This window comes from Girardinichthys multiradiatus, chromosome 10 (genome assembly GCF_021462225.1).
Source record: "Girardinichthys multiradiatus isolate DD_20200921_A chromosome 10, DD_fGirMul_XY1, whole genome shotgun sequence".
Lineage (NCBI taxonomy): Eukaryota > Metazoa > Chordata > Actinopteri > Cyprinodontiformes > Goodeidae > Girardinichthys > Girardinichthys multiradiatus.
The window spans coordinates 31,371,674-31,398,128 of NC_061803.1; the positions used below are offsets into that span (position 1 = coordinate 31,371,674).

Consider the following 26,455-nt stretch of genomic DNA (forward strand, 5'->3'; position numbering starts at 1 on the left):
TTCACACTGAGCCTGGTTCTGCTGGAGGTTTCTTCCTGTTGAAAGGGAGTTTTCCTCTCCACTGTTGCTACATGCATGCTCAGTATGAGGGATTGCTGCAAAGTCAATGCAAGCAACTGCCCACTGTCGCTACATGCTCATCCAGGAGGAGTGAATGCTGCAAGTCAATGTCTCGATGCAACCTGCTGGGTTTCCTTAGACAGAAAAACTTTTAACCAATTTGAATAATAAACTGAATCTGACTGAACTGTGTGATAGTTAGAATTAATTGGAATGTATGTACCTGACTTGAAATCTGTATTATTCGACTGAATTGACGACGTGTTGTGAATTGCAGCTATGTAAATAAAACTGAAGTCAATTGTATTGAATTCCCAGCTTGACAACAAATGTGTGAAAAATCACTGAACTGATTTAAAGAAAGATCCACAGAGAAACTTGGAAGATTTTGCACATTTCTCCCTCTACAGAGCAGAATATATTGAAAAAGTTTGTTGGAAAAGGAGCATCCACCCTGTTGTCAGCAACAAGTGCCTGGTTCTAGAGCCAGCCAGGCTCTAAAATACATGGCTGCATCATTTTCACATCTATGATGGTTTCAAGACCACATCTTTTCCAGGGACAAAGAGATAGAGGGTGTGAAAACTTGCAGTGGGACAGATCTGAGTTTGGAAGATGAAGAGCAGCGGTCAGCCACTTTTACCAGATATGATTTGGCCTAAATTGAAATGGGCTCTCATTGACACAGGTTCAGAGCCTAATATGATTAAGTTGTTGACGTCAAGATTAATCTAAAGTACAGTATGGAGTGACCAGCAGAGATCACAATTAACCTGAGGCAGAGATGAAGTCAGTTTTTATCTCTAGGAAAGGAGGGTCTGAGCTCTGACCCACTCGACTCCACTGCCCATCTCCCTGAAAACTAGTCATTCTCATTTATAGATTCCACTTCACTTCTCTATATCCAATGTTATCACACGTTATCTATTGTAAAAACATATGTGTTGTATGAAAGATTGCCTTCTTTTCAGAAGACACTTGCACATTTGAACTCTGACCTTGATTAAATATTCATCGCACAGAAGACATTTGTGTCTCTCTCAGATCACAAGAGTACGCAGAAGTTTTCAAACTCAACAGGACGTACATACATTTTTCACCAAGACAATAGAAAACCATATTCCAAACACATCCCAAAGACATAGCTGAGGAAGAAGAAGCAACCCTATAATGTTGGACATCTTCAAACAGAAAGAATAGGACAAAATTACATCTGGAACTTCATGGATTAGCATTCTCTTGCCAGGATAGCAGTTTGGCAGAAATTATTTATGGAATCTGTTACACCAACTGTGACTGAAATGGAGACACTGATGGAAATAACAGCCAAAATATTTTTGATAATTAACAAATGGTTTATTGTTTTTATTTAGCCTTTTTTTGTATATATAATCAACAGGAGAACTGTCAGAGTAATTGTCATAGTAATAGGTTTTAGATTTACAGTACAGACCAAAAGTTTGGACACACCTTCTCATTCAACACATGTGGAATTATATACTGAACAAAAAAGTGTGAAAAAACTGAAAAAATGTCTTATATTCTAGGTTCTTCAAAGTAGCCACCTTTTGCTTTGATTACTGCTCCGCACACTCTTTTCATTCTGTTGATGAGCTTCAAAAGGTAGTCACCTGAAATGGTTTTCACTTCACAGGTGTGCAATGTAAGGTTTAATAAGTGGGATTTCAAGCCTTATAAATGGGGTTGGGACCATCAGTTGGGTTGTGCAGGAGGTGGATATAGTACACAGCTGATAGTCCTACTGAATAGACTGTTAGAATTTGTATTATGGCAAGAAAAAAGCAGCTAAGTAAAGAAAAATGAGTGGCCATCATTGCTTCAAGAAATGAAGGTCAGTCAGTCCGAACAATTGGGAAAACTATGAAAGTGTCCCCAAGTGCAGTGGCAAAAACCATGAAGCGCTACAAAGAAACTGGCTCACATGAGGACCGCCCCAGGAAAGGAAGACCAAGAGTCACCTCTGCTGCGGACGATAAGTTCATCAGAGTCACCAGCCTCAGAAATCGCAGGTTAACAGCAGCTCAGATTAGAGAACAGGTCAATGCCACAAAGAGTTCTAGCAGCAGACACATCTCTAGAACAACTGGTAAGAGGAGACTGTGTGAATCAGGCCTTCATGGTAAAATTGCTGCTAGGAAACCACTGCTGAAGACAGGCAACAAGCAGAAGAGACTTGTTTGGGCTAAAGAACACAAGGAATGGACATTAGAGCAGTGGAAATCTGTGCTTTGGTCTGATGAGTCTAAGTTTGAGATCTTTGGTTCCAATCACCGTGTCTTTGTGCGGTGCAGAAGAGGTGAACGGATGGACTCTACATGCCTGGTTCCCATCGTGAAGCATGGAGGAGGAGGTGTGATGGTGTGTGGGTGCTTTGCTGGTGACACTGTTGGGGATTTATTCAAAATTGAAGGCATATTGAACCAGCATGGCTGCCACAGCATCTTGCAGCAGCATGCTATTCCATCCGGTTTGCGTTTAGTTGGACCATCATTTATTTTTCAATGACCCCAAACACACCTTCAGGCTGTGTAAGGGCTATTTGACCAAGAAGGAGAGTGATGGGGTGCTGCGCCAAATGACCTGGCCTCCACAGTCACCGGACCTGAACCCAATTGAGATGGTTTGGGGTGAGCTGGACCGCAGAGTGAAGGCAAAAGGGCCAACAAGTGCTAAGCATCTCTGGGAACTCCTTCAAGACTGTTGGAAAACCATTTCAGGTGACTACCTCTTGAAGCTCATCAACAGAATGCCAAGAGTGTGTGGAGCAGTAATCAAAGCAAAAGGTGGCTTCTTTGAAGAACCTAGAATATAAGACATATTTTCAGTTGTTTCACACTTCTTTGTTCAGTATATAATTCCACATGTGTTAATTCATAGTTTTGATGCATTCAGTGTGAAGCTACAATATTCATGAAAATAAAGAAAACTCTTTGAATGAGAAGGTGTGTCTATACTGTATATTAGTTTATTTTTTTATAAACTAAAACAGAAATCAAGACTTTGTTGTATTTTACCTTTAAGCTGTTTCCGAGCTTTTGCCAGCTCACTCATAACTCTGACCATCTCTGAATTTGTGTATTTATCATTATGGGACGGCTGAAAAAACAAACACACAACAGAGACAGAGCAATTCAAATTAATTAAATCATTTAAATCCATTCAAGACATATCCATAAAAACAACAGATATACAAGATACCAATAGTCAAATACTAAAGTTTACATTTCAGTGGACAGTGGAAGTTTTTGACATTGCTGATATGGGAAGTTGCCCAGGGCAGCATTCAAAAGGGTGGCAAATGAGCACCAAATAATGTACTTATCTGACAATTGCGACAACAGCAAGTTTTCTATTGTTTTTACACACATGCAGTCAATGGGGAGCTGGTACCCCCATGAGTTATCAGCGAAGTCTTTATTTTCTTTGCATGTGAAACAGCTTGTACTGTGTTTAGGAATGCTGAACTTGAAAGTGTATAAAAAAGGAATGACAAACATTGGAAAGCATGGATTTGGCAGATTATTCTACAGTGAGGTGATGTAGAAATATATCCGGTAAATAGAGATGCAGCAGGAAAAACGAAAAGGGAGCGTTTTGACTGATTCAGGCAACCATTAATCTCATCATACAACAGCGGAGGTGTGGATTTACCTTATAGTTCATTTCCTGCTCAAACTGATCCTCAAACCTGCGAACTCTCTTCTTCAGGCTTTGAATGTGTCGGGTGAGGAAAGGGATGGATGTTGGACATTCTTCCTCTGAAACTTCAGTCCTTTCCCCCAGACTCCTGCACCTGCGGACAGGAAGATAAACGTTCACATTCACTAGCTTTTATTCCCAAAGTTTTTCTTTAGAACATAAGCTCAACATAAGCTCAGGCCAGGGCTTGTAGTTGTAGATATAGACAGCTCCCATAAATAGAGTCGGTTCTAAAAACCTCTGAACAATTTGTGGATCCCTGCCTTCCTCTAGCAGAGCACAGAGTTAGGTGGTAAAAAGAAGATAATGAGTCTAATACTGATTCTAGTGAGACATGGAAATAATGAACTGGATAATAAACTAATTTTAAGCTCCTGCCTCAAGTTTCGGCTCCAAAACATAACGTAGGAAAATAATGGATGGGTTCTATAAGATGCATTAAAGAAGCACACATGCCAAGGTCAAACTGAAACTGCTTTATCAGGAAAAAACACAAACTCTTTCTGCAAATCCTGCGACAGTATGTTTGGGACTGTTTAGTTTTAAAAAAACTTGCATACCCACCAATATGTATCCAGTAATATGTCCCAAACAGTGGTTCAGTCTATTGATACAAATCAATGCTTAAAATGCCTAAAGTGGATATATAAAGTCTATACAGTCATATTAAAAAGATAGTTTTTTGATATTAAGTAATGATAGTAAGTAATAGGACCAAGAACTTTCTCTACCTTTAATGTGACCCATAGACCATGCAGCTCAACTGAAAAACATTCAAGCAACAAACAAAATAAAAAATAAAATGGTTGCAAAAGCTCACTTTCTGATATCTGGGGACGTTGTTGTGTTCAGAATCACATTTAAACTCATCTTACAGCAGAGGACATGGACAATAGAGAGCTTTTGAAACATCAGAGGGATCTCACTGTCAAAACGTATAAGTCAGGATTAGGTTATGAAAGAATTTGCAAAGTTTCAGGTCTATCATGGAGTACTGCGAAAACAGTCATCAAGTGGAGAAAATACAAGGCATGCCCCTAAAGTTGGTGAAAGGGTGAGAAAAAAACTGGTTAGGAAAGCTGCAAAGAGGCCCAGGACAACTTCACCTGGAGATTATTAAAGTTTTGGAATGATCCTGCTAGAACCCAGACTTGAATCCAATCACCACCAAATTAGTGCCACCACAGTACCAAATACATGTAAATGAGTCCAAATGTGATACCAACCTAGAAAAATCAAAAGCTACATCAATAACTAATGGAAAGCAATGAGATACTAATCTATTTCAATTCAAGACCAATAAAATATTACTGTTGAGTAACATTAGAGTAAACATTACCCATTTCCATCCAAGATCAAGTAAATAGCTTGTACCAAATCGAAATCTAAGTCCAAATGTTTCCAAAAAATAATCCCGATGGAAAAACCAAGATATAAAAAAGTCCCAGATGTAGAACTATTGTGGACCTATATTTTGGGTCCAAGTTCGAGCAAAGAACCTGTCTCATATCTAGATACAGTATCACGTACCAAAACTTGACAAACACCATGGGCTAATAATTTTTAAGTCTAGGCCTATAACAACTCCTAAACCCAGACCCGTAATACGTCACCTACCAGATCTAGACATATATTTGGATCAAAGTGTCCAAATGTAAGCTCAAAAAAAATACTTTCAACAACTCATCTAGAAAAACATAAAAGCTGAGGCCAAATCCAGAACTACCAAGTTCCAGCTCTAGACTCAAAGACCAATTAACTCTGAGGACAGAGTCTCTTTTGGGAAAACACATCCTATTTTGGTTCCAATATCAGGGAAACCTCCTGCCTCATATGTCGACTCATATCTAGAAGTACCAAAACTGGACGGAATGAATATTTTACAAATCCATTCAAATTCTAAATCAGGTCCCTGGTCTGTGAAACACTGATTCCTGGAACTGAAACTGCTTGAGGACAAACAGCAAAATCTATACTCTAGTTCTGGTTCTGAATGCAGCAAAGGTAGTCGCACATTAAAATCTTAATCCCAAATCCAGGAGCTTGTCATCAACAAACATCCTAAATCAGTCCTATTTCTAAATGTCATTAATGTTTCCACTCATGAATTTATAACTTAGCTCAAAATATACCACTTAAAGACATTTTATGAAGTTATAACTGACTCCAGGATGTGATCCTGCATGTCCAGAATCTAAAATCCATTAATTCCACTAAATCAGTGCCATTCTAGTCTTCAGATGCCAGTGTCCTGAGTAGTCCTGAGTTTTAGATGAGTCTAAAAAACTCCAACACACCTGATTCAAATGATTGTCACTTCCTCCACATGTCCTCATGTTCTGCAGAGATCCGCTTATGACACGTTCCTTTAAACCAAGTGTGTCGAACTCCAGTCTTCCAAGGCCAGTGTCTTGCAACTTTTAGATGTGTCTCTGATTCAGCACACCTGAATCAAATGGCTGAATTGTGGCATCTAAAAGATGCAGGACCCTGGAATAGAGTTTGATACCCATGTTTTAAAATAAGGCAACATCTCAAGCATTCAGGACAATGACCTCATGAGGCTGGAATATGACACTAAGGCTTAGGATGCTCACAGGATGTATTGCTGGCTGCAGGGTGGTGATGGTGCTGTATCTGGGTCGGAGTTGAACCTCAGGCTGGGGCTGCAGCATCGTGGAGAGGGCAGGGGACTGGGAAGTCCTGCCAGTAGCTGGAGAAGAGCTCCACCTCCTCCTCCCTCTGAGCCGTTTCCTCCTCCCACCTCAAATCCAGGGCTGCTCCTCTGTGGGGAATGATGAGGACTGGGGGACAATACCCCATCAAAGACCGGAGGCTGCTGGCTAGGATGGATGGAAGCTAATGGCTGATGTCTGGAGGGTTGTGAAGGTCTGGTCAGGACTGTCAGAAGCTCTGCTGAACACAAACAACAAATTAATGGAGCGCAACGACTCATTTGTCATGTATTTTTCATAGTATCACAGCGGTTTCTCAATGTTTTCAGTCATTAACTAGTTGTAAAGATGTTCATGGAGTATAAGCTAAGCCTCCTTGGTGTCCAGTGACAGTTAAAACTCTGCACAGACTTTAAATACTCAGCAAATACTAACAGAGAGCAGCTTCAGTGAAGCAAGCAGATTAAATGAGAATAGAAGAGCTGAAAGAGGTCAGTGTGCTTCACAGAGTTTTACTTCTGTTGCTATAAATAGCTGATTGCTGAGGGGTAGTGGGAGGCTGAAAACACACACAGGCATCCACAAACCCACAAACTGAGAGACGCAGGAAGGAGCTGATTCACCAGAAACACACAGACAAAATATGAAAACAGTTTATCTACTGAAAAAAGAACTTTTGAAGGACATCTGTCCAGCACATAGGCAGACAGACAGAGACAGGTAGGTAAAGACAGAGAGGCGGAGACAGAAACAGACAGGTTGGGAAAGAGACAGACAGGTGTACCTGGTGGGTGATTCTCATCTGTTGGGGCTCTGTGGCAGAGAGCTGTAGTCCTTCCATCTTTCCCACCCAGCTCAGCAGGAACACAGGGGCTCTTCTGCTCCTTGCTGCCCAGGGCAGGGGGGCTTTCCTCTGGGGACGACCCCTGTGAAGACCCCCCCTCCACCTCCAGAGCATGGAGCTTAAGCAGAGAACTCTGCAGGCAGAAACAGAACATGCCAATACACTATCCAGGGATAAACCAGGTCCCAAGAGGAATGTGTCCAATACAGACAGCAGTCCTGTCACTTAGATGGATCCAGATATTAGCCCTGTCCTGGTCCCTGGATCATTACATGGTGAGGGAGCAGGAAGATGTGATGGTTGCTGCTATTAAAATAATCATGTCCTCCAAATTAAAGGGTGACTCACTCAGCCTTCGATCCACAAATTAGCCTCATCCCTGTGGTCAGCCAGATGTAAAGATGTTAAATAAAAATATTCCTTTTCTCAGCTTTGTGCTAAAGGTGGGGATCTAGTCCAGTAAAATCCAGCAGTATGGATCAAATTCTCCGGATTCCTTCCTCCTGTGCTGTCAGTGAGTGTTCAGGAATTAGCCTGCTCAGTTCAGACTCAGCTCAGCAAGACGTTTTTTTTTTATTCTCAGCCTGTCGTTTTGCACGTTCACTGATGATGATGATGATGATGCAATGGTCTCCTCCCTTCCTTCCCCTCTCTCTCCCTCACTGTGTGTGCACCTCTCTCGTCTCCCCTCTCTCCCCGGCTGGATTACTCATCCTCAGTCTTGTGAGGAAGAGGAGGGAGGAGGAGGATGGAGATGTTCGCCTCCGTCAGGAGTAGAGACGTGTGGGGAGCATCTCTCTATCTGATGGTGAGGTTTTTCCCGCATCAGAGGAGGAGGGTCCTGCTGCTGACATCATCATCTCATTCATAAAAGCGCAAGATGAAGGAGGAGGAGAAGAACAAGGAGGAGGAGGAGGGACATCCTTCTCCTCAAAGCGAGTGATACCTGCTGCCTGACAGAGAGCAAATATCCTCCTTTTCGTCAGTAACACCATTAAAACGGTTAAGGTGTGACTGTGTTTCCTGATCTGTGTTTCAGACCTGAAACCATATCCAGTTATTTACACCTGGTGTGAACTGTGTGAACAATTTTGGATTAAACCATAATACCACTAATGACCACAAGGTGCTGACGCCAAACACCTACACCCAGGAGACTCTCAGTCTCAATTAATCATAAATCAATGCATGTTTCCTTATGTCATTACAATGTTTTGAATAAAATCATTCCGCTCAGTGTGCTGCCGCTCAAAAAATTTTATTATTAAGTATAAATTTAACTGTAAAGAGATGTCTGTGTCTGTAAGTACCAACTTCTGCTGTTAGAAGTTCTGCCTCTTCACATCCACTGCCTATTATTGCTTCCATCTACTGTTCTGAAGATCTACCCTTATTGAAATCAGGTGGAAGTGGCGCTATTCCAACCAGGAAAGAATGACAAGATAAAAAAGGTCACATTTTGTTACAAAGAGCTTTATTTATGGATTGCAAAATAAATATATAACCAATAAACACCTAAATCCCAAAAACCTACATCAATACTAATGTTAAGCCTTGTCCCTGTGGTCGTATAAACATCAATAAATCAATAATGCACTCCTGCACAGTGACAGTTATTGATCTTTATCTACTTCCAGTCTCCATCCAAAATATTGTATATTAATAATTTGTTTTCATTTGCTCATTATTAAAACAATAAATTGTTACCTGATGTTAACTGATGACGTTTTCATTAGGTATTATTTTAGTATTTCTATTGTCCTTATTTTTCAGGCATATCTGTGTCAGAGTGAAGATGCAGGTACACAGCACATGATAAAGGACGGACTGATTAGCTGATTAAAGCTTAGCTGTTGGTTCTGCTGCATTGGCACCTCCTGCTGATCAGATCTGAACAGAGTCCTTGGAGGGCTGAAGCGAAGTCAGAGAGGGAGGGGTGGTTCCTGTGTGACAGCAGCAGGAGAAGAAGGGATCGGAGGAGGACATTTCAGCTGATCTGCATTCAAACCCTAAACATCTACATAGCTCAAATCTATCTATCTATCTATCTATCTATCTATCTATCGATCTATCTATCTATCTATCTATCTATCTATCTATCTATCTATCTATCTATCTATCTATCTATCTATCTATCTATCTATCTATCTATCTATCTATCTATCTATCTATCTATCTATCTATCTATCTATCTATCTATCTATCTATCTATCTATCTATCTATCTATCTATCTATCTATCTATCTATCTGTCTGTCTGTCTGTCTGTCTGTCTGTCTATCTGTCTGTCTGTCTGTCTATCTGTCTGTCTGTCTGTCTGTCTATCCATCCGTGTGTGTGTGTGTGTGTCTGTCTGTCTATCTGTCTGTCTGTCTATCCATCCGTGTGTGTGTGTGTGTACATTATAAGCAGTACAAGAATTATTGTTGAACCTTTTATTTTTTTTAAACATCCATAGTTTGGCATCAGGTCTCAGTTTCTAACAGTCTGACTCATAGACGTTATCTGCACTAGAAAACAGGAAGTTTCTTTAGCTACAGTTGTAACATAATATTAAATATATAGGAGCTATAGGAACATATTCCTCAATATACAAATAGATCACCCATAAACACAAATTAGAATCACTGAAATATGCACACCTTTTTCCTTGTGGTCCAAACAAAACTTTAATACTCCAACATGACCTCACTGACATTAAGCATCAAATAATTTGATCAGGTCATTGCCTCTAAAGTGAATGCTGGCTGCCATCAGATAAAGAAACTCATTTTTATATTTGACTTTTAAAATGACTCCAGATAATAACTCTCAGATAATTTTGGTTGATTGTATTAACTGGACTATACTCTCCCTCTAGTGGTGCAGACCATACACTGTTACCACTGTCGTCATGCAGAGATTTCACACAACTGATTATTTTACAAAAATATTGCAGTAAAGTCTGACTGATAATACAAAAGCTTCATACAAAATGAACACAGCTGTTCACTTTTTAAAAATTGCACAAAATACAGAGATCAGAGATCCTTCTTTGAGGAAGTAGACATCAAAACGGCACATCTGTCGCAACTCTTTCACTTCAACACTGTTAGCATGCAAAGGTCGTGCATGTAATAGTTTGTTTTGCTGCAGCACCTGATATTTCAACCATGGTCACAGGTTTAATGAAGAGAGCTGACACTGAATCCTAGTCTGTTTTGTAGTAAATGCTGACAAGCTGCTTTAAACCCTTCTGTAATGCACATTTAGCTGATCAATTAGAAACTGGTTAATCAGAAAGAGATCAAACCTTGTCATCGATGTTCTTCATCACCAGTTTCATTGTCGAATAAACATAGTTCATTTAGTGGCAATCTTCAACAGAAATCTTGAGTTAGACAAAGTTATAGGAGTTTAATGTCCAGCATATTTTAAGCAGTGACATGTAGTGGCACAAAGTGAAAACTACAGCCAACCAAGTAGATCAAACTGTCTGCAGAATGGAAGAAGGATTTCTACAGAGTCTCAGTTCAGTTAAAGAAAACATGGTCACAGCTTCAGAGTATCACAACTCCTCCATGGTTGTTTACATAATGTTGTTTGTTGAGCAAATCAGAGCCAAATGAAATCTGATGTTAAAAGCTTTCACAGAATCCACACATCACATAGGCACCGAGCGTAAAAAGCTATATATTTAAGGTCTTCTCAGCACCATGAGAAAATTACAGTGGCAACATTAACCCACCAGATGGAAGCAAACACTATAATGATGCTAAAATCCTTGTGAAAAGACCAATGGTTTTTCCTTTCTTTGTTACTGGAGATATCCTCGCTGAATGTTTTAGTAATTATACCTGGTCGGTAGAAAATTTCCAGCTTAGCTTCCACCAATGTAATCTGTTTATGCTCACAGTAACAGAGTAACAGGAAGGAAACTCCAAACCAGTCTGAAATGACGCAGGTAAACTGCCTTCATGGACCAGGAAAGAAGGTGGGTTAGCTTTTATTAAAACATTAAGGATAAGTGTCACCTGCTTTCTGGGAATCTGCATTGACATGATATTCTTGTCTCACTGCTCCATGAATGTTAGTTCTCAGCAGGAAATTACACCTTCATTCACAAATTCTCTGCACAGGAGCTAGAAATGAGCATCTGTTGAATTCTGCAGATTTCAGAACCAATAGGATTTAAATCACTGATGCTGCCACTGAGGCAGACATTATCATTTAGTAAATCCGTTTTGCACTGACCATGCCCAGCTTCACACCAACAACCACCTGGTAACAAACAAAGATGTAGAAGTGCCTGTACTTGTTGGAAGTACTGAAGAATGACACCAACTTTCTTTTTCATGCTGCTACTCACAGACTGAAAGACAGAAAAGTTTCTAAGAAAAATCTTTTGCTTGATCCTTAACGTTTTTAAGTTGGAAGGTCAGCAGTTTCTAATAATCATTTTTCTAGTTGGTTTTTTTGTTTGTTTCTCTTGCTATTTGGGCCTAAACTCAGATCTGATCTGTTTTATCCATATTAAAACTAATTTTATTCATCAGTAAAGTGTCTAAAGAAAAAAACAAAGAAAAAAAGATCTCCAGGTGAGAAGACATATTGTGAATAACATCTGAGAACTTTTGGACCCCTTCAGGCGTTTTCCTTATATCTGTCAGATTTCAGTGGAAGCAGATTGTGATTTAAGTCCTGGCAGTTTTCTAAGGGGATTTTTAGAAACTGAAGGCGATGCTGAGAACTGGCACTTTTTACACAAACTAAAGAACCTCAACATTTGCAACTGGATCAGTTCATTTTTGTAAGAATATTAGGAACAGAGAGTCTTGCAGCTACAAAGTAGGTTTAAAGGAGACCACAGTGGTCCAGGTGCTGATGGAAGAACTGCCTCAGAGTTTCTCTGCAGCAAAACAATGACTCAGATTCATAGAAAAGCTCAGCAGCATTCTGTTTGGTTGAACAGTTCAACATTCCCAAAGATTTCTAAGAACCAGAAGAGAATCAAGAACGTAAAGCCAGCTCTGCACTTTGAGCTGCTTCATCACTCAGCTATGTTTGAATGAACCCGCTGGATGAGCGCATGGTCTTCCAGAGATACTTTTCCATGCACTTCCATTTACGCTTAGAGCTCCAATCATTTAATGACCCAAGTTCAGATCAAGCATGAACTCTCCACAGTCGGCTTTGTCGCCTGGTGGGTCTTCATCTTTAACGTCGTCACAGAGAGGAGGACTGTTTAAAAGTCATAGTCCCATCCTGAGTTATCATCAGGCGGCGGCTCGTCTGTGTCTTCTGGAAAATTGTCAAAGTTGCTGGTGTCGATTGGAGAGGACACCTGAAAACAAAAACACAAAAAAACTCAAGGTCAGAAAAAACAAAGTTGGGCATTTCGAACATTAGGATCATGTGTCAAGGGGGTTTATACCTTCTGCCTGCCTACCTTAGGCGAGATGGGTGGAGTCAGTGTTCCTTTCCTCAGTCCGTCCCAGTTAAAACCTTCGAACCACCTGAACACACAAACACTCAGTTCATGTAAAGAGGATTTAAACAAAAACAAACCATTTTTTTCATTTCACTCACTTGTGCTTTTGGATGTCCTTCACTCCATTTTTCAGATTTCCGAGTCTCTCCGATGGACTGTCCCTGCAGACACAATCAAGACATGGTCGAATAGCTAAGCTGAAGCTGGAATCTGTGAATTATGTTTTGGGAAACAGTGTCTCCTACCTGCAGAGCTTCTTGATGAGGTTGGCAGCATTCTTTGTGATCTTCTTGGGAAATTCGATCATGTCAATGCCTTTCAGGATGATGTTGTAAGTTTTCATTGGATCTGGACCTGAAAACGGAGGACTGCAGACCCAAATGGACACTTTAGAACTCGAAAATGTAAAATGTTAGATTTTTCTGACCTCATAAAATATGTGAAACCTTACCTGCCGGTCAGCAGCTCATACATCAGGATCCCCAGAGACCAGTAGTCTGCCGAAACATCATGACCTTTGTTCAAGATGATCTCCGGAGCAACATACTCCGGCGTTCCACAGAATGTCCATGTTTTCTTACAGAATCCGATCTTCTTTGCAAAGCCAAAATCCACCTGCAAAAAGACAAAACCTTTTACATTCCATCTTTGGGCACAAATGTGGGTTTCATTCACAGGAATGTAATGGTAGTTTTAATTCCTGTAAAAAAAATTAAGGTTTAAGATTATTAAAATGTATTTTATACCAAAATTTAGATGCACAGATTCAGTTTTTTTGTCCAAAGTGGTGGGAGCTTTTTGAACATGTTAAATGTAAATCACAGATTGACAGGGGACCTGTGTGAATCTGCTGGCTGATAGTGGACGTACCAGCTTGGCATATCCTCGGCTGTCCAGGATCAGGTTCTCAGGTTTCAGGTCTCTGTAGATGATGCCTTTGGCATGCAGGTAAGAAAATGCTTCAACCACACAGCCCGTGTAAAACCTAGTGGTTGAGTCATCAAATGAACCTCTGGAACCAACAGAGATGCAGATGATTATATGTCTGGAGTTCAGAGACATTTTTATCCCCACCAGTTTTTTATCAGGCACATTCAAACGTTAATTTAAAGCATGAAAATGTTTGAAACATAGTAAAGTTTCAATATATGAAGATTACTTTTTTAATATTCTGTTTATAAAAGATCCAAATACTAAATAATAAAATTGAATATGTAATTATAGTCTCCCATAACAATATTATACTTATTTTTAAAAAAAAACTTTAAATTGAAACTTTCCAAGCAAATCTTAATAATATCTACAAACAAAATTACAAAACAAATAAATTATTATTTTAAAAACATAATTAAAATATATGGTTTTTTTCTACATTTCTAGTTAGTTTAGAAGTTTTGTTATTTATACAGTAACTGTATAGAAACAAAACTAATCTAATAAATTACCTAATAATAATATAAATTATGTAATCAGTCATACTAAAAAAAATCAATAAAGCATCTAAAAAACAATTCATTTACAATTTTTTATTAATTTTAAAAAATTAGTGGAATGGAATGGTTCTAACAAAGAAGTAAATTGTTCCCATGTTTTAGTTGGATCTCCTATAGCATTTTTTAAAAAGCTGTGAATTTACAGTACCATGCATCTACCGGTCAAAGCCTCTGTTTCATCTAGCTAAGCAGCGTACCTGTCTCTCAGAATGGTCCACAGCTCTCCACCTAGACATGACTCCAACAGCATGTATAGATATTTACTGTCTTTAAACGTTCGGTACAACCTAACAACCAAGAATACAGAGTCACAGTGAGAAATCAGAATACCTGCAATTCTTATAATAACTGAGACCTCAGGACAAATGAGCACTCTGGTCAAAAATTTTTAAAGGAGAAACTAGTACATTCTCTAGGAACCTTGCTTTTTCTACATGAATTATCACATAAAACATAAAGACTCAGAGAGTTCTGACCTGACTATGAAGTCTGAGTGTGCCTCGGTCATGATGTGTTTTTCTGCGCGGATGTGCTCCTGCTGCCTCGTGTCCACGATGTGACGCTTCTTCAAAATCTTCATGGCGAACGTTTTAGACTCCTCATTCTTCAGCTGCACCTGAACAAACACAGACTGTTTGGATCTTGTGTGTCATGTGTTTTATACAGTAGAGCAGTAAAGGTATATCTATTAATACCCAACCATCACGATATTGACATCACAGCCTGGTGCCATTGTCCTCCAGTAGAGGGCACTCACATGTGTTTTTAGTGTATTAGTGACATGACAGAAAAAGAGCAGCTGAAGATGCTTTCTAAAGCTCTCCACACCAAAGCAGTGCAGGAACAGATGATGACAGGCTTGGTAGTCTAAGCACAGAAAACGTTTCTGGTTCACCTGATCTAATGCAGCTGAGGAGAGAGTAGACAAAAATATGGGAAGTCTAAAAGGTCACTTTTTGTGGGGCTATACCACCTGGTGCTCAAACAGGTGGTGTGTTCTTTAAATTAATATCTAACTGTGAATAATATGAGCTGTTACACCCTGATATTCAGACCAATCATTTCTGTAAAGGAACCCATAGCTCTTCAACAGCAGCTTTTATTGGCCTGTCACTAACTGCAGCTTTTTTCATTAGCTACTTTATAACAATCAGATCTATGGTTTAGTCCAATTTTTTTGTTTTCTCAGTCTTTAAAAATAAATCCCCAAATAAATTGCATTTTATTATCTCTTCACTTTCACTGCGTGTTCTGAGCTGAGTCTGGTCCGTCTTATATTAGATTAAACTGTTGCTTATTTTACAAACTTTAGCAGTTTTATAGTGTCAAAAACTGAGATAATCTGCTTCAGGGATATTGTGACCTATCTGAGGAGTGTTCAGGGTATAAACACCTCACTATGCTTCTTATAGATCATGACACAATCCTCTATTTCTGGAAAGATTCTCCATGTCAGGATATCTGAGCTCCAACCCCATCCGCCACCCCTCTATCCTGCCAGCACCGACGGAAAAACACTGGGAACTGGAGACGAGTTTCCACTCAGCTTTCCACCAAAGACAACTCTAACTATTTTACTTTTGGTTTTACTGACATGTTGGAAACTTCCTTTATTAGACAGAAAGTGTAAGTGCCCACATTAAAAGGTGTTTTTTATTTTTTATTTAAAAATGTACTGTGATGCCAGGAAGCTGCCCAAAATAGAAACAATTGTGGAACATTTAAGTCCATGCTGAAGTAAAATTACTAAAGTAACTTGTTGGAACAAAACTCAAACAGAGCCAAATTAGCGGTTTGTTCAGGTCAGACAGGCGGTCTGGAGGTCAGAGGTTGCCTCTTTCCTCACAACACAGAGTTATACTCAGAACAACTAAAAATACCTCAGGAGGAGACCCCTGGCCTGGAATCCAATCTGTTTTTGGGCAAACCCACAGCAGGGCTTTCCTTTCGACCAACCCCACCTCCTACGATAGAGAAAACTGACTCCTCAAGCGGCAGTGCGTCAAACACCTCATCCCTCCATCATGTCCCTCCTCTGTTCACCCAACAATGAACTTTCCTAAACTTGTTCTAGTCCAGAACTGCAGGTCTATGATGTTTCAGCCAATGAGGACTTGTTTTTCGTTAAAAGCAATGATACTTTACTAGAAACATACATACTGTAACTATCACACAGTCACAATGAAACTGTTTGTGGTATGTCTGATTTTTGAATTTTCACAGAAATGTTCTGTTTGTTTCTGTATTTGTGACTTGAAATGAGGAAGTGGTATCAAACTAGTGACCAGTGTGGAACAGCTTTCTCGCTTCTTGTTTTCAGTTTATTATTCAGTTGGAATATTGACCTATCAACAGATTTGATTAAAACTATAAGCTCCTCTGAGCTGCTGGGAGTCACTGGCATTACACTAAGAGTGCATGTAGGGATTGAGACATACCAGCTCAACTCTTCCGAAGCCTCCGACTCCTAGTGTATCAATGATGTTGAAATCATTCAGCTTTAGACTGGAGAAGAAGGCATTCTCGGCTTCATACCTGGAAAAATAAACACAATCATTAGAATGTCCATTAAAAGGAATCATTCTGACGAACAATTTAAGCAGGTAAAACATGTCCAGTTAATTAAAAATCCTGCTGTCCTACCTGCAGCACTTAACCACGCGGAAAAATGGAAATTTCTTGGAGGTCTGGATGGAGAAAGGGGTGATGGGGAGCGAGTGAGAGGGATGAGAAGGTAAGCTGGGGAGGCTTTCCCTCTGGCGCCTCCCTGGAATGGGAAGCAACTCTCTCATCTCAAATTTTTTTTTCAAGAAGATGGATTACAATAAAAAGCTTTCCTTCTTAACAGTAATGCTGAAAAAACCTTCAATTGGTTGGTAAATATTTTGGGATAAAAGTTAATGAACAAGATCCTGCAGATGGTGTTTCAGCTGTTACTCTACAGAAAAATGCTGCAAAAACACGAAGATTGAACTCGAACAAATCCTGGAACCTCAAGAGAACGTTCGGCAGAGAGTCTGTAACAGAGCCGTCTCAAATGATGATATCCACGTCCAGTTTACATGGTGTGGGTAGCAACAATGGCAGCAGTAGACATGCAGAGTTCTGCTGTGGAGGTACCGGCGGGGCGGTGAGGTTGCAGGGTCCTCCAGAGGCTTGTGCATTAAGCTGGCGATAGAGGCTGGTCCTGAAGTGAAGGAACTGCTGTCAGAATCCAGGAAAGTCTGAAAACAGCATCACCTCCAAGGGAATCACCTTTCTGTTTCTCTGACTGTTACAAAGAGAACAATACCTTCTGATGTGGAACAGTTAAACAGAGGGCGCTTTAAGGACTTTAACCCAGACCCAGAGAAGTTAGTCTTTTCTGCAAAAATGAGCCTCAGGTCTGCAGCATCTGACTCCTGCAGGCTGAAACAGCTACTGAGAAGATTATTCAAATGGTGGGAGTTGCTGCTGCTAATGGATATATTTAGGCGGTGGGAACATTGCTCAGAGGTTGGCCCACTAAAGTAAGGTCAGTTATTAAAGAGGCTAGCTGAGTGTCAAGAGGTTGCAGCACAAATTGTCCCAACCTGAAAACCAGAGGACACCCAAGTTTCTTCAGGCATTATCAGAGTTCCTCACAGCTTCCTAAGTTTCAGTTTCCATGGATCAACTGTGGAGTTGAATTTATCCCTGCCTTCAAAGTGAATGAGGTTATTTTATATATGCTTATAACATAGGTGTTATCCACCTGACATAACTGAGGAATAATAATCCTCTGAGCCTAATGTCCCAAGATCTCCATTTCTACTTAGAGTAACCCACTGTGGGCTGACAAACAACAAAAAATATTCTGTCACAATGGCAGCAATAATCCATTTGCCAGTCACAAAACCAGGTCACCTGCTCCCCAACAGATCCCAAAATCAGATTATTCAGACCTTAAATAACCAATAACACATCAGACAATATATTATTTATTCAGAATAAATTGAACCAGAAAAAGGAGGAATCTTTTTTTCTGGTTTTCTTTTTGTAAATATCCCGTGCTGATGTCCCAGCAAAATGAGCCTTAGATCAGCATGCTTTAAAAAGAAGAAATTACAAAAAAAAAAAAAACAAGAGCTCCATCTCAGACTCAGGACTGCAAGACTTGGTTACCATGTATAAAGTTAAAGTTTTGGAAATGACAGACTGAACTAGCAAAACGTGTTTGGAAGGGTTGAAAGAGAAACCTTCTTCTCCTACAAAAACAATATGGCAGCATGATTTGACAGGATATTAGCACAAACACCTCATTCTAACTACAAAGCATGGTGGTGGGGGGCTAATGATTGGACCTTCTGCCTCTGGGCACCTTGTAATCTGACCATGAATCAATATCAAAAAATTATATTGTCAAATGTGAGGCTATCTGTCCAAATCATGAAGTTTGCCCAAACTGGGCCATCAACTGTCCCAATCACAGCAACATGTCTACAACTGAATGGCTGAAAAAGAAAATAATCAAGATGTTGCAATGGTCTAGTCAATGTCCAGACCTCAATCTGATATAAATAGTGTGGCGGGATGTTTTTGGAGCTATGCAAAAATCTCAGAAGAAGAGTGGGCCAAACAATGTGCGGGACCAATAGAGTCGTCGTATCACTTTTGACAACAATGTCTCCTATATTTTTATGTTGGGGCTGAAATACACAAGCCTCTTTAGTTCTACATGCAGGACAAGACTACTTCCTGGAAGCAGTGGAATCGGGTTTCTGCAGAAACAGTAGCTGCTGTTGGCCAGTGTTTGAACAGTCTAAAATTGGTTGGCGATGGTAAGTAAGGGATTAGGAGTTCATAGTACATGTAGGACACACAAGGATAAGTCAGACTGGCAAAGTAAAACAAGCAGCTTCAAGAAGATCAAACAAAGTAGGGAGATTAAATATCAAGAAAGGCAGAAACAACACAGGGAGATTTAGCATTGTTTTGTGTTTTGTCCTTTTCAGGATCTGATCAAGCTCTGATTGAGATTATTTCTGGTAATCAAAATTAAAAAAAACAACTTACAAATTCACTTACAAATGGAGCACACATTTGTACAGTGAATCTTTACCCAGGTTTTGTGAGTCGTTTTTTCTGCAGTCAGGAGATACAGTGTTTACAATTTCACAGATTCTGCCAATTAAAGATGAACACAAAGTCTTCCTGCATGTTTGTGAGTCTTTCAGTCAGCTTGTATCAACCGGAGTAACCTAGATATAATTCAGGTTATTGGATATAACACAGTTAAGCTCATACAAAGCACCACGGAACACACACTCAGGTTGCACATTCTGTTTTCTGTTTACTGTTTACCACGACAACAACCGTGACTGACAGTGAGCATCTGGTTAGCGTTTTTGTGTGCCATATTAAATCTATACCATAACAGGAAACACGAGTGTCCAGCTACATGGTGTCACATGACAGGCAGTCGGTTGACTCTCTAATGTTACTGTATATTTGCTTGTTTACAGCAGCAGCTGAATCCTGATTGGATGAGGGCCCACTGCCCACAAATGCCTCTGATGGTTGTTCTTTCTCCACCTAGTAAAGTTCAGGCTAAATTAAATTCCAGCTGATTCACAGAGACATATCAAAGTGAAAGTCTTCAGGTAAATAGTTGCCATTAAATTTAAACAAGTAAGCAGTCACAATCTGATTTAAAGCTAACAAAAAGTTTCCATGTCCAAACAGAGAGCCAGCGCAGGTATTTAAGGTATGCTTGGATATGTTCCATGATTCTGGTGTTGCTCAGGACTCTATCTGCAGCATTTAGGTTGAGCTGCAGATGACTGATTTATTCTTATTTTTAGGACCAGTAAGCACATCACTACAATAATCAAACCTACTGGATATTCTGGATCTACAGTGGCTCGTAAAAGTATTCATACCCCTTGAACGTTTCCACAATGGAAGTAGAATGGAAATTATACATGATTTCTTCCAAGATTGCCCTGTATTTGGTTCCATCCATCTTCCCATCAACTCTGACCACCTTCTCTGTCCCTGCTAAAGAGAATCAACCCCAGAGGATGATGCTGCCACCACCATATTTGACAGTGGGGATGGTGGGTTCAGAGTGATGTGCAGTGTTAGTTTTCTTCCATGCATAGCGTTTTACATTTTGGTCTCATCTGACCAAAGCACCATCTTCCACATGTTTGGTGTGTCCCCAAAGACTACATATGTGTAGTGCATGACTAATAGTTGCCCTGTGGACAGATTCCCCCACCTGAGATGTGGATCTCTGCAGTTCATCCAGAGTCACAATGAGCCCCTTGGCTGCATCTCTGATCAGTGCTCTCCTTGTTCAGCCTGTAAGTTTAGGTGGACGGCCTTGTCTTGGTAGGTTTATAGTTGTGCCATAGTCTTTCCATTTCCAGATGATGGATTGAACAGTTCTCAGTGAGATGTTCAAAGCTTGAGAAATCTCTTTTTGTAGCCTAAGCCTGCTTTAAACTTTATCCCTGACCTGTCTGGTTTCTTCCTTGGACTTCATGATGCTGTTTGCTCCTATATTCTCTTAACCAACCTCTGAGGCCGTCACAGAGCAGCTGTATTTGTACTGAGATTAGATTACACACAGGGGGGACCCTATTTAGTCATTAGCAATCATCAGGCAGCTTCTGAAGGCTGCACTCAGAGTACAGGGGGCTAAATACTTTTACACACCGCACGTTTTAGTTTTTATTTGTAAAAAATGTTTTCAATCATTTATCATTTTCGTTCCACTTCACAATTGCATACCACTTTGTGTTGTTCTTTCACAAAAAATTCCAATGAAATATATTTATGTTTGTGGTTGTAATGTGATAATATGTGGAAAAGTAAAAGGGGTATGAATATTTTTACACACCACTGTATTCTTTAAGGGGAAACCTTTAATACTCACACTGTTTTCTAACATGATAGTAGGCTCATTATGCCTGCCTGGTTTTGAAAAAGGCTGGTAGAAACGTCTGACGTCTATTATTTACGCAGGAGGGCAGAGCTGTGACCAGAGTGGGGCGCGCCCTCTGCCATCGGTGCGCACACGGGGCATCTGGTCTAGGCTGATAACACCAGTGGAGTGCACACAGCTTAACTGTTTTCGTCGACATAACTCGCAACGGTTGCGAGATTATTAGAGGTTTGCCTCCCTTGATCTTTTAATTCTTTTTTGAAAGAATTTGTTTGAAGAGTTTATCATTAAACAGCCACAATTGAGGCCGAATGTAATATTAGCAACTTAAAAATATTTTGTTGTAGGAGTTGACATATAGCTTTGCTAATTTTAACACATAAAGTCAAATAACTGTCCCGCAAAGAATTTAAATTGAACATTTATATATAAAAAAATACATTATTTTCCAATGATTTTACTGAATTAATTTTGTTTGTTTTGCCAATATTTTAACAATATACAATTTGCTTGATTGTTTAAATTGTTTTTTGGTGACAAAATAATTTTTTACTGTACAATCCCTCACCTGGCATATTGTCACATTTAAACAATGTAGTCAAACTGATCCAGTTAAGATTGTTCTGCAATGACACAATAAGGCAATGGGTTTTGTTTAGTGACAAGATTAAAGCATACACTCTCTTTCTCACCACATGGAAAGGCCGCCCTAAAATAATGATTTTTCACCTGCTAAGAAGTGATTTTAGCATCCAGTTTGCAAATGAAGGATTAAATCTGCATTATGTCTTTATTTCTTTCCTATTAAATATATTATCAACATCAAAGCACAGTGGGTCCTTTGCATTAAGTCCAATTACAATTAACAGGCTGTACACGCTTCTCAGGCGGATGATCAATTATGAGCGCACTTCTGCATGATCAGGTTTGTGTTTCAGCTGCAGATTATCTCCCTGACAGCGATGGTGTGTTGGAATGATCCAGACACAGGAAAAAAGTTTTGTAAGGAGTTTTATCATAGGATATATGTTATGTTTTTATTTGTGAGTTGCTCCAAATCAGACCTTAGATAATCCTACATAGAATCCTCTATTCTCATCTATTATTATTATTTTTGACAACCCAAATCTATTGATTCATGGACAGATGATTCTTTCTCTCCGTCATATGTCATTATATCTATGCCTCCTTCTGGCCACAGTGACAGCAGAGATTTTTGCGTCCCAGTTAGTACCTGCATTTCAAACGTGCTAAATCTTGACGCAAAAACAACACGTGCAATCTGTTTCAGGCTTGATACATGGCGTTGTGGGTGATCAGGGATTAGCTACATCTGCATATCAATCTCCCATAAATTTGCGTGTTTGGGTCGTTATCATATGTTTTGCATATTGATGAAGGCAAAAACACGCTAAAAAGTCTGTGCCTGCAGTTCCGCTGATTTTACACCCACAATATCATTAGCACCTCATTTGTAGATCAGCTTTGCGGAGGCAAAGAAGTTTGTGTACACACCAAAACCTTTTGAACATCAGGCCCTGTTGACTCAAACTGAGGGAATACTTCAGTTGGCGGGAGTACAAAGACATTCACCTTTGCAGACCTGCTTTCAAAATAAAAGGATGACTCGGTGATGGGCTGTTTTCCCAATATAGCCAGAGTAATCATATTTTTAGAACGTAAAATAAGCGTCTTTTAAACTTTTTTAATTATACATCCTGAAGATATTCAGATATACATTTTTCAAAAATGAAGCCTGGCAAATATGGCCAATAGTGGCAATAGTGGCCTTTATTTATTTATTTTTTTTCAAAAGTAGGCGGAAATGGAGTGGGATGAAGACATGCAGCACATGTCACTCGGGTCGGGACTCGAAGCTGCGTTGAGGACTGAAGCTAGCCTCCGAATATGGGTTGCATGCTCTACCGCTACACCACGTGCTACGCCCAGCCAGAGGCGATTTAATGAGATGGGATTATCTTTACACCAATACAACAGATATGTTTTGTGAAAGTGATGCAGTGATGGAACTGTGAATAAAATGTGCTCTTTCATCATGATTTTCTGATTAAACTATGAAGCTCAGCTGAAAGCAGTTTATGTCAGAGTAAAAACGTCCTGATGATGCTGAAGATGTGTCACCGTCTGGGAAACCTACTTAGCTTTTGCTTCGGCATCCTCATATACTTTATTTGAGACGTCGTCCAGTCCACCAATCAGATGCTTGAATGAGCTGAAGAGAGAAAAACAAGGGATGTTAAATTAATTTATCAAACTGGCGCCCAACAAGAAGCTTCAGTCCAGTCCGGAACACCTGGTATGACCAGACCATGGCTGACATGTTAAGAGGACAAAGACACAGTACAACTCGTGAGGATTAGTGTAGTTAGGGTGTTGGAGGTGCTCTCTGCAGGCAGAGAGGGATGTACTGCGTTGGAGGCTATGGTTGAAGCAGTTTGGAATAAGACTGCCCTAACTACATGACGTTCCTGAGGAACTTTGCAGACCAAAAGGAAAATCATTGTGTTAGACTGGGTTAAACAGCTGTTGCAGACCCAGAGCCTCCTCTGCAGGTAAAATGAGGGACTGGGATTGGACTTAAGCAACTATAAGGAGCCACTGGAGAAACATGAGTGACACCAGAAGCACCGGTACGTTCTGAACTATATCTTCAGCCAGGATTTAATATTAATATGTAGTGATAATTACAGTATAAGTAGTTTGTCCTATAAGCCAGGAGAGGGCAGTGTTAGTTTAAGCAATTTGTGACACCTTTTCCCACAATTTAAATCTAATGTTTGGAGCATTGTCAGCGTTAAAGGAGCATTATAAAAAGACTAAACTGAACCCACAGCAGGTGGACATGTCGGCTCTTAGTCCAGGTGTGTTTGATTCTGAAAAGTTTGGAAACACTCACTCTCTGTCGATGACCAGGCAGGTGACGGGCTCCGCAGCAATCACATTGGCTGTTCTCAAGTGTTCCCTGGAAACATACGTAAATTATTATTGGGGATCAAACCAACAGCCTGCTAGGCAACCACCTCATTCTGGGCACAGAAGAATATATAACCACAAACAAAGTTTTTATTTAAATGAACTGTCTGAAATAAAGTCAGCTGTGTTCAACTTTTATGAAAATCAAAATATTTCTTTATTAAAATAATAACATTCCATTTCAACAAACCTTTCCATCAACCTCAAAAATCCATGTTTTAGTACTTAAAAAAACAATCGGATCTTGTCTTTATCAACTTCAAAAACAAAGATGGAGCTAAAATGCAAAAGCTGTGAGTGAGAAACATTCCATTCATCTTGCTTCCACAGCATTTCAGACCAATAGTATTTGCAGTGTCTGAAAAACTTAATTACTTGTTCCAAACTCTAAAAACTGTACAGCTCATCATGCACATGGACATTAAGTCAGGCAGTGAGTTGTCCATCAAACCCAAAATAGGGAACTGAGTCCAATGGATGGACAGACAGACAGACAGACAGACAGACAGATAGTTGGATGGACCATTATAGGAAAGGATGCATGCATAAATGGAAGGCTGGATGGAACTCAAAGGTGGAGCGTCATTGGTTGTCTTTGGTCACATGGTCTTACCCCTGGAGCGCTTGCTCTCCAAACCAGTCCCCTCTGCCGAGCTCCCTCAGGTGAATGTTGTCCTGATTGACTGAATCCCCCTGAGTCACGTTAACCTGGCAAGGAGCATGGTTAAAAAGCAAGTCATCTTAGCATGAAAAATGATGTCACTAGCAGTGAGGAGGAGGATAGTGGACTAACCTTCCCCTTGCTGATGATGAAGAAGGTGTCTCCACGTGCTCCCTGTCGGATGATGTACTCACCGTCGTCATAGTGAGTCTGGACATACAGCAGTGTCTGATTGGACAATTCACAGCAGAAGAAGAAGAGATGATGATTATGATGGTGGACTCACCTCCTCCATGACGTCTGCCAGTTTACTAAGAGTTTCCTCTGAAAGACCCTGGAAGGTCGGAACGCTGCACAGAAAAAAATGTATTCTTAATTGATCTTAAATTGTAACTTCTGTATCTAAAGTGCTTGACTTCAGTTTGTGTTTATGGTTTCCATCATGTTTTACTAAAAAATATTAAATACTGAAGAGGAATTTTCTAAAACAGTCTGCACAAAGCATCTGCACGGGGTACATTTTGATCTGGAGAACCTTCGGTGTGCATAAGAATGAGCTGAATGACTAAAATTAGTAGTTCTGCAGCCACTATGGTGCACATGGTGATGAGATCAGTGGGATTGAGATTAGACAGTCACCTTTTCAGGAAGTCCATATATTCAGAATGTTTGATGAGGCCAGTTCTCATCATGATGGTCTGAAAGCACTGCCGGTCGATGGCCCATAGCTTCACATGGACCAGAGCTAAAACACACAGATGGAGCAGAAACAGTCAGAACTGAAAGACAGAGCGTAAAGAGTTATAGCTAAAACAGTCAGCTGAAGCACAGTGAGCTGAAACAATCAGCAGCAGCAAACTTTCAGCTTCACATCAGTCAGAATTTCTGAACAAGTTTCTAATGGATAAGTGGTTCTGGATGTTACACAAAGCGGCTGGCTTTTCATGTAAATCTTTACATTTGTATGCATGTGTTCATATTTGTATGTGTGTGTCTGTAGGCTTTCATGTTCATCTTTAATCTGAATGTGACACGTTAACCTCAGATAAGACCTGAGTAAGTGCCACACTGTGCGTTCACAACACATGTATAGGTTGTCATGGAAACAATGCACATCTCTGTGGATGTGTCAGATGTTTAAATCTGCACACCTGGTCAGGCATACAGGTTGTGTTTGTGACCAACAGACAAACTTGGGTTACTTTGACTGTGAGCACTGAGTTGAAGTTGTTGCTTAGTAACACATTCTAGTCTGTTAAACAGAAGCTGACTTTTATATTTAACAAACAAACACTGGACCTTGGTTTCACATCCCTCAGCTTATTCAAAACATCTTTGAACATTAATAGGTATTTATTTTAGCTGCATTTTTAGGCTCTTGGCTACATCTCTAATCTCAGATCCATCAAATACATGTTACTCAGACTGGAAGACACCTCAGTTCAGACAGAGAAACACTGCAAAAGGGAAGCAGAATTCATCCCTGAGTGAGCAGCTTGACAAGGGTGAAATAGAGATCTGAAAATAAGATGGATTAAGCAATTGATTTTCTTTGCAAGCCTTAAAATAGTTTAAAACGTTCAGGCACAATATAAGAAAATGCTTTAACCTATTGAAGTGGTGTAACTT

At 39.9% G+C, this 26,455-nt stretch overlaps 2 protein-coding genes across 5 annotated transcripts in view; both read right to left on the bottom strand.

The window, feature by feature from the left end:
* The window catches only part of LOC124875675 (protein FAM13A-like), a 17,203-nt gene extending 9,425 nt beyond the window's left edge, over positions 1 to 7,778 (bottom strand). For both annotated transcript variants that reach the window (XM_047377974.1, XM_047377972.1), the window contains exons 1-4: positions 7,240 to 7,778; positions 6,378 to 6,693; positions 3,733 to 3,874; positions 3,096 to 3,177 (exon numbers count right to left, since the gene is read on the bottom strand). In XM_047377974.1, coding sequence (XP_047233930.1) covers positions 3,096 to 3,177; positions 3,733 to 3,874; positions 6,378 to 6,693; positions 7,240 to 7,453 — 754 coding nt within the window. In that variant the 5' untranslated portion in view covers positions 7,454 to 7,778. The remainder of the gene's footprint in view (positions 1 to 3,095; positions 3,178 to 3,732; positions 3,875 to 6,377; positions 6,694 to 7,239) is intronic.
* Positions 7,779 to 9,718: 1,940 nt separating this feature from the next.
* Positions 9,719 to 26,455, bottom strand: part of LOC124875514 (cGMP-dependent protein kinase 1-like) — a 92,424-nt gene continuing 75,687 nt past the window's right edge. Inside the window, exons 5-19 of one of the 3 annotated variants that reach the window (XM_047377727.1) lie at positions 25,466 to 25,571; positions 25,113 to 25,176; positions 24,959 to 25,036; positions 24,779 to 24,873; positions 24,089 to 24,154; positions 23,330 to 23,404; positions 16,700 to 16,796; positions 14,738 to 14,877; positions 14,459 to 14,548; positions 13,639 to 13,780; positions 13,220 to 13,383; positions 13,014 to 13,136; positions 12,867 to 12,929; positions 12,712 to 12,793; positions 9,719 to 12,621 (exon numbers count right to left, since the gene is read on the bottom strand). In XM_047377727.1, the coding sequence (XP_047233683.1) occupies positions 12,523 to 12,621; positions 12,712 to 12,793; positions 12,867 to 12,929; positions 13,014 to 13,136; positions 13,220 to 13,383; positions 13,639 to 13,780; positions 14,459 to 14,548; positions 14,738 to 14,877; positions 16,700 to 16,796; positions 23,330 to 23,404; positions 24,089 to 24,154; positions 24,779 to 24,873; positions 24,959 to 25,036; positions 25,113 to 25,176; positions 25,466 to 25,571 (1,484 nt within the window). In that variant the 3' untranslated portion in view covers positions 9,719 to 12,522. Of the gene's footprint in view, positions 12,622 to 12,711; positions 12,794 to 12,866; positions 12,930 to 13,013; positions 13,137 to 13,219; positions 13,384 to 13,638; positions 13,781 to 14,458; positions 14,549 to 14,737; positions 14,878 to 16,699; positions 16,797 to 16,904; positions 18,308 to 23,329; positions 23,405 to 24,088; positions 24,155 to 24,778; positions 24,874 to 24,958; positions 25,037 to 25,112; positions 25,177 to 25,465; positions 25,572 to 26,455 lie in introns of those variants that run through there. The other 2 variants (XM_047377729.1, XM_047377730.1) reach the window with 2 other exon arrangements.